The sequence below is a fragment of the Oncorhynchus nerka genome, linkage group LG3, assembly GCF_034236695.1.
Source record: "Oncorhynchus nerka isolate Pitt River linkage group LG3, Oner_Uvic_2.0, whole genome shotgun sequence".
In the NCBI taxonomy this organism is placed as follows: Eukaryota; Metazoa; Chordata; class Actinopteri; order Salmoniformes; family Salmonidae; genus Oncorhynchus; species Oncorhynchus nerka.
Genome location: NC_088398.1, coordinates 7,691,231 through 7,703,072, shown reverse-complemented (window position 1 = coordinate 7,703,072; position 11,842 = coordinate 7,691,231). Strand labels below are relative to the sequence as shown.

Genomic DNA, 11,842 nt, shown 5'->3' with positions numbered 1-11,842 from the left:
CCTTCATAATTTGGTCACATATACTTTTTAAATTCCTCATCAATCCAAGGGGATTTAACAGTTTTTTTTCAGTCATTTTCTTAATGGGCCCGTGCTTATTAGTAACTGGAATAAGCAATTTCATAAATGTGTCAAGTGCAGCGTCTGGTTGCTCCTCATTACACACCACAGACCAGCAAATATTCTTCACATCATCAACATATGAATCACTACAAACGTCTTGTATGACATCTTATGCACTATATTACACCCAGCCTTTGGAACTTTGGTTTTCCTAGATATCCATATCCTATGGATTTGGATACTGCTTTTAAGTACATTTCTGCAGCATTAGTAAAGATGTGATTAATACATCTTGATGATTTCATTCCCATGCTGTTTGTAACTACCCTGGTATTTTGACTGACAACCGGAACCAGGTTGCAAGCATTGTTTACTGTCACGGCTGATGAAAGGAGAGGACCAAGGTATAGTGTGGTGAGCGTACATACTTCTTTATTATAAGATGTCACCAACAAAACAATAAACATCAAACAAAAACTGAGCTGGGGGATTAACTGAGCTGGTCTTGGGTCATTGATAAGTCATTGTTTCAACGCAGCCTTGAAATGCAAGGACAGAGTCCAGGAGCTAAGATGATTTGGATGGACTCCTGTAGAGCATCTTCTGTTTCCAGAAGGTGTCAACGTTATCTATAAAAGTGACTCCAGCAGAGCAACAATAATAATTTTGCCAGATGTGTAATGCCAGCAGCCTGCGGAATCTATCACACCCGTGGCCCAACGATTGGACGTTTTTTGGAGTCTTTTAATGCTAAAATCAGTTTTTTAAAATCCATTTTCAGATGTTCTGATCTAGCCCTCCTGATGTCATTTGACCCCACATAGACTATGACAGTGTCAGCTCCCGGCATCTGTCGTAGAACAGTCGGAAGCAGCCTTGTGATGTCCTCTACTCGTGCTTCTGGTCATACATGTCTCAAGTTAAGGGAGCCTGCAATTGGTATATTGTCTGCAGTAATGTCCACCAGAGTTGTTGCCAGAGAATCTAATGTGCATTTCTCTACCATAAGCTGCTTTAGAGAATTTTTTAGAATTTGGCAGTACGTCCAACAGGCCTCACAACCGCAGATCACGTGTTACCATGCCAGCCCAGGACGAAACTGCCAGAAACTGTTTCAGGGAAGCTCATCTGCGTGCTCATTGTCCTCAAAATGGTTTGACCTGACTGCAGTTTGGCATTGTAACCGGCTTCAGTGGGCATATGCTCAACTTAGATGGCCACTGGCACGTTGTAGCGGTGTGCTCTCCCAAATGAATCCCGGTTGAACTGTTCTGAGCAGATGGCAAACAGTGTGTATGTCGTCGTGTGGGCGAGCGGTTTGCTGATGTTAACGTTGTTCACAGAGTGCCCCATGGTGGCAGTGGGGTTATGGTATGGGCAGAAATAAGTTACAGACAACAAACACAATTGCATTTTATCGATCGTAATTTGAATGCATAGAGAGATTGTGACGAGACCCTGAGGCCTATTGTCGTGTCTTTCCTCCACCGCCATCCTCTCATATTTCAGCATGATAATGCACAGCCCCATGTCGCAAGGATCTGTACACAATTCCTGGAAGCTGAAAATGTCCCAATTCTTCCATGACCTGCACACTCACCAGACATGTCACCCATTGTGCATGTTTGGGATGCTCTGGATCGACGTGTATGACAACGTGTTCCAGTTCCCATCAATATCCAGCAAATTCGCACAGCCTTTGAAGAGGAGAGGGAAAACATTCCACAGTAAAACAGCCTGATCAACTCTTTGCAAAGGAAATGTGTCACGCTGCATGCGGCAAATGGTGGTCACACCAGATACTGACTGGTTTTCTGATCTACGCCCCTACAATTTTTAAAGGTTTCTGTGACCAACAGATTCATATATCGTTATTCCCAATCATGTTAAATCCATAGATTACAGCCTAATTTATTTATTTCAATTGACTGATTTCCTTATATGAACTATAACTCAGTAAAATCTTTGTTTGTTGCATGTTGCGTTATTATTTTTGTTCAGTGTATTTATAATGAAGGGAAATGTTACCAAAACATAACATTGTCTAACAAATGTGAGTAATTGCCTAATTGAGGGTTTGGCTGTCCAGGTAAAGACTGAATAAAGTTATAAGATCCACAACTTGCTTGTAGTTCAAGTTCATGTTTGGGCTGACGACAAAACTAAGGCTTGTTTATTGGATTCATTAAAAGCTGTAGTTTTGGTCCTCATCCTTGTCTCTTTGAGTGTTTGTGTCCTAACTTCATTCCGGATCATGGTCCACAGCAAGGCCCAATCCTGAATGGTGGATCACATTAATGAATGACGATGTTAGGAAAAGGTGTGTGTTTATCTGCCATGCAGATCATTATCCAGTTTACCGAATTCCTGTCCTTCATGTACAATAAACCATAAATATCTGTATCACAATAACATTACAGGGCCATTACCTGAACGGACACAAAGGTCACTGCAAGGTGGCTTACAGTAAATGGGGAACTTCCTTGTCACCTGGCTGGCAGCTCTAAAAGATATTACCTCAGCCAATTGTATAGCATCATACTGTGAGTGTACTAGAAGCACTTTCTAAATCTGGAACAGAACAAAGTATTCCAACAACAATGGAAACTGCAGTAGCCATCTCTCTCACTCTGTTCATACTCACAGGTAAAGCAGATATCTTCTTTGTCTCTTTAAACCGCTTGTTGTTACCTAGGCCATACTTTACAGCTATTTGAGTTGTACATTTACATTGTAATTGCACATAGCCCTAACTGCACAATAACTACACTCGTTGCTAATTTCACACAGCTACAGTTTCTTTTAATTGAAATTTAATTATTGTACTATAGATGACCGTGTACAGTAGAGTGCAGTAATTACACTCTGATTACCAAAGTAGGGGAGAAAACTCTCTGTCAGAGATCATGTCTTATTCAGTTTATTGATTCATGTATTTGTCAGATACCACGTGAAATTAGTAAAATGTTGATTCCACATCCTATTCTCCTGTGTTTGAACTACAAATGCTGGCTACACTCCTTTTTGTGCAAGACAGTCTGTCTGTGTGTGTGTACGTATAGCTAGCTATGTCTGACTATTAGTGCTGTGTGATTGTTACTGGGCCTGTTCTCTGAGTCAGTCATTTAGAATGGTCCTGAATGATGGAACGTTTTAGTGTACAGTGTGTACCACCATGTACAGTATGTTGTCTGAGCCCAGACTCTCTGCCATCCTGTATTCCCTCCAGGTATCTGTGCTGGTCAGGGTCTGTTTCCACAAGGTTCTGTGAATGGAGCAGAAGGAGGGACAGCGATGTTCATCACAAATCTAATCCCACCAGCCCAGCCGTTCATAACAATATCCTGGAGTGTTGGTGGAGCCAACATTATAACCTCTACCGGTGATGACTCTATAGGGCCTGGATACGGAGACAGGATCACTCTGAACAAAACTACTGGATCTCTGGAGCTCAGGAATCTGACCTTGGCTGACAGTGGAGGATACAGAGTGGCTATAACAACAGCTACAGCAGAAACAATCAATGGATCAACTGAACTGGTTGTGTATGGTAAGTCCAAGTGCCGTGACAAAGAGAGTTAAAGCTCAAATCCTTAAATGAAAAAATAACAAAGTGGTCGTCCCACTTCAGTTTTGGTAAAAAGCTGAGATATGGGCCTGGTGAAATGAAACAATTCTCCAATTCATAGACAGAGCTATGGATATCAACATGATAGTTTTAACCATCTTTTGAGGCTATACAGTGTTTGTTTACATTTATATTATTTACAAACATTGGATATGACTGTTGAACTAAGATTAGGAGGCACATACGTCAATTCAACATCTATTCCACGTCAATTCAACGTAATTTCAGGTGTAAACAACATTAATTCAACCAGCGTGTGCCCAGTGGGAAGTCACATTCAATAGTCAATGGGTATATGTCATCAATTTAGAAGTGGAAAAATATATGTGGCAATAAGGATTAAGAGTTTAGTTACAATGAGGAAAGTTTGAAACGGATATCACTTGACCTTATCCTCATCATCATCATCAAAACCATACAAATCATCATCATCTTGGTGTCTTCGATATTCCTCAGTCTTTGGCTATGTCCTCTTGTTTTACAGAGAATATATCTGATGCCAACATCACAGGACCATCAAACCATCTGTTTGCAGATTGGAGCTCCGCCAACTTAACCTGTGAGGCTGCTGGTAACATCACTACTATACAATGGACGAAGGAAGGTCAGCCTCTGTCTGCTGGTGGCAATATATTATTCTCAGAGGAAAACAGGAAAGTATCCATCAGTCCTGTGAAGAGACACGACAGCGGAGAATATGTGTGTAAACTCACCAACCCTGCCACCTCTGCTACTGCCTCCTATAGAATGATAGTGAACTGTGAGTAAAGGTCTATAACTAATCTAATAATCTATGGGTCGGATTCTCAGACACAGATTAAGCCTAGTCCTGAACTAACAAGCATGCTTCCAAGTATTTTAAATCCAGGACTAGGCTTAAAGTTGCAATATTTTAATTATTGGGCGACTCGACCAAATTCACATAGAAGTGTGAGTTATAGATCTGTCATTCATTGAAAGCAAGTCTAAAAAGCAATAGATCTGTTCTATGTGCGCTATTTCTATGTTTCCACATCTTACATTTAATTTTACTTTCGGCTTTGTACACCAGCTTAAAACAGCTGAAAATACAATATTCTGGGTTATGGAAAATATGTATAAAAGTAATATAGATGGTTCAATAATTCTCGTCACAATACTTGCTTGTTTTGTCACATAAACTGAAATTAGGCAAACTCCTTTAATTTTAGCAACCAGGAAATGGTGGACCGATTTCTGCATAGTGCACCTTTAATCTGTGTCTGGGAAAACTGCCCTATGAGATATTACACTCATAATGCCCAGTTCATGTGGTCAGGAAAAATTATTGGCCCTCATCATTCAGCTGCAGGATCTTAATTTAATTACCCTGTTGCATGATAACTTTCCTGCATTTCCTGCACTTTCACATATTGAGGTTTTAAAAGACTTCTGAAGTTTGTAATTTTCATTTTGAAATTATGTAGCAAACCCTACAAAGATGTCCATTAATTATAAAACAATAAATAATTCATAATTTTTCTGCTGTAGCATACTGGCTCAAATTAAGATACGACATCTGTGCATGTTGTATTTACTACTACAGTCTGAGGGTCTTCTGCTCTTGGGCTTACAGATGGACCAGAGTCCATGACCATCCTGGGCCAAAACATTACTGAGGTGGAGTCATTCACCCTTATTTACTGCTCTGTTCAGTCTGTACCGCCTGCTACGTTCACCTGGTTGTTCAATGGGCAGCAGACAGGTGTACATGAAGCTGGATACATCATAAGGAGCGTCAGCTACAACAACAGCGGGGACTACAGATGTGATGCTAGGAATGATCTCACCGGAAATGTTATCAGTGGGGACCACAGTCTGTCAGTGAGAGGTACAATGGAATCTCTGATACAGTCACCATTAGATGTAGACCATCAAAGCTAACTAATGGCAAAAACGATCAACATCCAATCAGCATCAGTTCTATAGGTTGTGTTTTGTTTATTGATTGAGTTCCTGTGTTGGTGCAATGCAGATAAATCCCCTCCACCCCTAAGCCCAGAGGGAGCAGCAGGGATAGCAGTCGCTGTGATGTTGGTAGTGGTTGCTGTAGCTCTTGGTCTCTATTTCGGCATAACTCATCATCGGTGAGTCTATGAAACCAATGTGATTGGTTACGCCAATAGGTCATTTTTCTTCTGGTGTAACAAAAACTGGAAACCATTGATTTCAAGAGAAAACATTTCTTCCATCAATTGTGGGGAAATAACAATACATTTCAGAAAGACAATTGAGGTTTTGTGTATAAATATTTTGCAGACCATTTTGGAAGTAAATGTAAATGTTTTCTGTATGTTGTTTAGGAACAAGAAAGGGAACAATGAAGAGAAAAGTAAGAGAAAAACATGATCATTTTAGTCTAGTACACTTTTTTCAATTACTGTATGGAAATATCATTCATACAAGTATTGAGATGAAAGTGGAGAGCCTTTCTGTGCTGAAGCTGATGACCACAGTTGTCCTTTATCATCTTTGATGTCCATCAGATACAGACGCACTGAGCAGATCGTCCCAGGCAGAGGATATGTCCATGTCCAGCACTGACAAAGTACATGAGGGGCACGAACTGACTACCCAAATCCAGGACAGAACCCATGATCGCAAGCAACCACAATCAGGCACCAGCCATACTATAGCCACCAGCTATTCACCAGGAACTAAAGGTCAGAGAGAGGTTTGCGTATAGAGTGTAGCAAATATTTGCGAGCTGACAACAATCTGTCTCGTTATCAACTTCATCAGCTGCTATTTTGTTTTTCTCTCTCTCCACCCACCACATGCCCACACAGCTTCTGCAGATGTACACGAGTATGAGTGTATAGCAATTAAGAAAACTGGAGCTCCAACACCACCAAGAGTGAGTTTCCACCACAAAGTTAAATTAAACACTTATGATATTGTATACCTATGGTTCCCACCATGTCCTGTAGGAGTTAGTTACAGCGATAGCAGCATTGTGACAGACTGTGGGTCTGTTAGTATACTGTAGGGACTGAGTCCTTTACTGTTCTCTGTCAGGGAAAGCTTCCTACCAGACAAACCAACACTGACACTGTAAGTAGTACTGCACCTCTGGCACCTTGCTGGCACCTTACTGCATTGAAGCATTTTGTTATAGCTGTAATGAAAAGGGGCACTCTCCAATACACAATCTTTGATGTACCACATCATCCCTAAATAACCTACCTAGGTATAGGTATAGATGATTTACACAAACGTACTCAGTGTGTCTTGTTCTGTCTTTACTAACCCGGGAAATCCAGGGCTCCACCATGTACAGTAAAAGTATCAATTGGTAAGTGAACTGTTTATTGGATACTCGTTATGATATTACCTTTGATTATACTTGTTTTATAGCTTTATAGTTGCCTAGTTGTCTCAATCTCTCTCTCTCGCTCTCCCTGACTCAGAGAGCAGCTGATCTCAACTACATATCTTCAGTTGGCTCTGGACTTCACCCATCAGGTTTTACACCTTAATCAAGTAAACATGGACACAACAAACGACTGGATGACCAGCCAAGAAGACTAGACACTACTGTACTCCACCTCCGATGAGACACTGGTCTTTGTCTAATTGCTCAATGTAATATAGACCAGGTAACAGTACACTGAGACACAAGGACAAATTGTATCCCCTTAAATTACACACACCAGTTGAAGTCCTACTCATTTGAATTGACTTTCCCTGGTCAAACTGCCATCCCTCAGACCATAATGACCTGTGTTACATTAAATACCATCAGGGGAGTTTTCATAGAAACTTCCTACACTGAACCACATTACACATGTAACAGATGTAACATCGGGTTTTTTCCTCTGAAAGGAGGAAGTTTGAGTGCTCCTGCTATGCTTGCTAGTGCACTATATAGGATGCAGAAGAGTCACTGAAATTCCAATAAAATAATGGAATTAATGTTTTATTAATCTCATGCACTGAACGATGCAACATGTATGGATTTTGTTAATGACTCTGGAATTGGATGTAATACAAATAATCTTGACCCTTACACTTTATTTAGAATAATATTATACACATCTCATGCACTGTGAGTGTTAAATGAGTAGAGTTGGAGTGGATGAAAATATCACAAACGAGTACATCAACAACTTTGTATTTATCATAGGTCTCTGTTCACTATAGGGTCTTGTAAATATTTCTTATTTTGTCTCACAGGATTAACTGAACAATAAAGAAATGAATCCCAATGTGAAATATCTTGGAACATACAATCTCTGTGTTGCTTTTCATTCATATAGCTAGTTTTTTGAGTAGGAAGAGAGATGCAGGCAGCAAAAGTTCTCTTTGATATCGGCAGCACTGATCAGTCAAAAAATCTGTAGGGATGCAAAGAGAATCTAATTATTCCTAGTTTATGTTTCTCTCTCTGTCTCTCTTTCTGTCTGTCTCTCCAATAATCTCTGTTTCTCTATCTCTCACTCTCTCCCCCTTCTCTGCATCTCCAGTAGTTTTGACAGCCCAGGTCAGTGTTGACCAACAGACGATGGCATACTTGGCTAATGATGTCACACTTTTTTAATTTATTTTATTTCACCTTTATTTAACCAGGTAGGCTAGTTGAGAACAAGTTCTCATTTGCAACTGCGACCTGGCCAAGATAAAGCATAGCAGTGTGAACAGACAACACAGAGTTACACATGGAGTAAACAATTAACAAGTCAATAACACAGTAGAAAAAAAAAATGGGCAGTCTATATACAATGTGTGCAAAAGGCATGAGGAGGTAGGCGAATAATACAATTTTGCAGATTAACACTGGGGTGATAAATGATCAGATGGTCATGTACAGGTAGAGATATTGGTGTGCAAAAGAGCAGAAAAGTAAATAAATAAATAAAAAAAACAGTATAAAAACAGTATGGGAATGAGGTAGGTGAAAATGGGTGGGCTATTTACCAATAGACTATGTACAGATGCAGCGATCGGTTAGCTGCTCGGATAGCTGATGTTTGAAGTTGGTGAGGAGATAAAAGTCTCCAACTTCAGCGATTTTTGCAGTTCGTTCCAGTCACAGGCAGCAGAGTACTGGAACGAAAGGCGGCCAAATGAGGTGTTGGCTTTAGGGATGATCAGTGAGATACACCTGCTGGAGCGTGTGCTACGGATGGGTGTTGCCATCGTGACCAGTGAACTGAGATAAGGCGGAGCTTTACCTAGCATGGACTTGTAGATGACCTGGAGCCAGTGGGTCTGGCGACGAATATGTAGCGAGGGCCAGCCGACTAGAGCATACAAGTCGCAGTGGTGGGTGGTATAAGGTGCTTTGGTGACAAAACGGATGGCACTATGATAGACTGCATCCAGTTTGCTGAGTAGAGTGTTGGAAGCCATTTTGTAGATGACATCGCCGAAATCGAGGATCGGTAGGATAGTCAGTTTTACTAGGGTAAGCTTGGCGGCGTGAGTGAAGGAGGCTTTGTTGCGGAATAGAAAGCAGACTCTTGATTTGATTTTCGATTGGAGATGTTTGATGTGAGTCTGGAAGGAGAGTTTGCAGTCTAGCCAGACACCTAGGTACTTATAGATGTCCACATATTCAAGGTCGGAACCATCCAGGGTGGTGATGCTAGTCGGGCATGCGGGTGCAGGCAGCGATCGGTTGAAAAGCATGCATTTGGTTTTACTCGCGTTTAAGAGCAGTTGAACCAGGCAAGGCAGTCATCCGAGAAACCGAGGCTATTGAGTCTGCCGATAAGAATATGGTGATTGACAGAGTCGAAAGCCTTGGCGAGGTCGATGAAGACGGCTGCACAGTACTGTCTTTTATCGATGGCGGTTATGATATCGTTTAGTACCTTGAGCGTGGCTGAGGTGCACCCGTGACCGGCTCGGAAACCAGATTGCACAGCGGAGAAGGTACGGTGGGATTCGAGATGGTCAGTGACCTGTTTGTTGACTTGGCTTTCAAAGACCTTAGATAGGCAGGGCAGGATGGATATAGGTCTATAGCAGTTTGGGTCCAGGGTGTCTCCCCCTTTGAAGAGGGGGATGACTGCGGCAGCTTTCCAATCCTTGGGGATCTCAGACGATATGAAAGAGAGGTTGAACAGGCTGGTAATAGGGGTTGCGACAATGGCGGCAGATAGTTTCAGAAATAGAGGGTCCAGATTGTCAAGCCCAGCTGATTTGTACGGGTCTAGGTTTTGCAGCTCTTTCAGAACATCTGCTATCTGGATTTGGGTAAAGGAGAACCTGGAGAGGCTTGGGCGAGGAGCTGCGGCGGGGGCGGAGCTGTTGGCCGAGGTTGGAGTAGCCAGGCGGAAGGCATGGCCAGCCGTTGAGAAGTGCTTATTGAAGCTTTCGATAATCGTGGATTTATCGGTGGAGACCGTGTTACCTAGCCTCAGTGCAGTGGGCAGCTGGGAGGAGGTGCTCTTGTTCTCCATGGACTTCACAGTGTCCCAGAACTTTTGGAGTTGGAGCTACAGGATGCAAACTTCTGCCTGAAGAAGCTGGCCTTAGCTTTCCTGACTGACTGCGTGTATTGGTTCCTGACTTCCTGAACAGTTGCATATCACGGGGCTATTCGATGCTATTGCAGTCCGCCACAGGATGTTTTTGTGCTGGTCGAGGGCAGTCAGGTCTGGAGTGAACCAAGGGCTGTATCTGTTCTTGGTTCTGCATTTTTTGAACGGAGCATGCTTATCTAAAATGGTGAGGAAGTTACTTTTAAAGAATGACCAGGCATCCTCAACTGACGGGATGAGGTCAATGTCCTTCCAGGATACCCGGGCCAGGTCGATTAGAAAGGCCTGCTCACAGAAGTGTTTTAGGGAGCGTTTGACAGTGATGAGGGGTGGTCGTTTGACTGCGGCTCCGTGGCGGATACAGGCAATGAGGCAGTGATCGCTGAGATCCTGGTTGAAGACAGCGGAGGTGTATTTGGAGGGCCAGTTGGTCAGGATGACGTCTATGAGGGTGCCCTTGTTTACAGAGTTAGGGTTGTACCTGGTGGGTTCCTTGATGATTTGAGTGAGATTGAGGGCATCTAGCTTACATTGTAGGACTGCCGGGGTGTTAAGCATATCCCAGTTTAGGTCACCTAACAGAACAAACTCTGAAGCTAGATGGGGGGCGATCAATTCACAAATGGTGTCCAGGGCACAGCTGGGAGCTGAGGGTGGCCGGTAGCAGGCGGCAACAGTGAGAGACTTATTTCTGGAGAGGGTAATTTTCAAAATTAGTAGTTCGAACTGTTTGGGTATGGACCTGGAAAGTATGACATTACTTTGCAGGCTATCTCTGCAGTAGACTGCAACTCCGCCCCCTTTGGTAGTTCTATCTTGACGGAAGATGTTATAGTTGGGTATGGAAATCTCTGAATTTTTGGTGGCCTTCCTGAGCCAGGATTCAGACACGGCAAGGACATCAGGGTTAGCAGAGTGTGCTAAAGCAGTGAGTAAAACAAACTTAGGGAGGAGGCTTCTGATGTTGACATGCATAAAACCAATGCTTTTTCGATCACAGAAGTCAACAAATGAGGGTACCTGGGGACATGCAGGGCCTGGGTTTACCTCCACATCACCTGCGGAACAGAGAAGGAGTAGTATGAGGGTGCGGCTAAAGGCTATCAAAACTGGTCGCCTAGAGCGTTGGGGGCAGAGGATAAGAGGAGCAGGTTTCTGGGCATGGTAGAATATATTCAGGGCATAATGCGCAGACAGGGGTATGGTGGGGTGCGGGTACAGCGGAGGTAAGCCCAGGCACTGGGTGATGATGAGACAGGTTGTATCTCTGGACATGCTGGTTGTAATGGGTGAGGTCACCGCATGTGTGGGAGGTGGGACAAAGGAGGTAACAGGGGTATGCAGAGTGGGTCTAGGGGCTCCATTGTGAACTAAAACAATTATAACTAACCTGAACAACAGTATACAAGGCATATTGACATCTGAGAGAGACATACAGCGAGGCATACAGTAGTCACAGGTGTTGAATTTGGAAAGCTAGCTAAAAACAGTAGGCGAGGCTAATCCGCTAGCACAACAAACAGCAGGTAAAATGGCGTTGACTAGGCAACGGGGCCGACAGGTAAGACAAACAAGCAGAAAGGAGTACCGTGATTAATGGACAGTCCAGCGTGCGTCAGCTATGTAGCCAAGAGATCAGTGTCCA

General features: G+C 42.8%; 1 protein-coding gene across 2 annotated transcripts; it reads left to right on the top strand.

Moving 5' to 3' along the window:
• The first annotated feature begins 2,530 nt into the window (after positions 1 to 2,530).
• LOC115114354 (carcinoembryonic antigen-related cell adhesion molecule 6-like) lies at positions 2,531 to 7,926 on the top strand. 2 transcript variants are annotated; one of them, XM_029642528.2, is made up of 11 exons: positions 2,531 to 2,709; positions 3,293 to 3,613; positions 4,176 to 4,451; positions 5,286 to 5,540; positions 5,685 to 5,796; positions 6,013 to 6,041; positions 6,196 to 6,372; positions 6,499 to 6,566; positions 6,728 to 6,763; positions 6,973 to 7,004; positions 7,120 to 7,926. In XM_029642528.2, coding segments are annotated over exons 1-11 (1,353 nt in total). In that variant the 5' UTR covers positions 2,531 to 2,663; the 3' UTR covers positions 7,121 to 7,926. The 2 variants fall into 2 exon arrangements, 1 of the variants encoding a protein (XP_029498388.1); XR_010460266.1 differs by having other exon boundaries at positions 6,728 to 7,004.
• Positions 7,927 to 11,842: the final 3,916 nt, after the last annotated feature.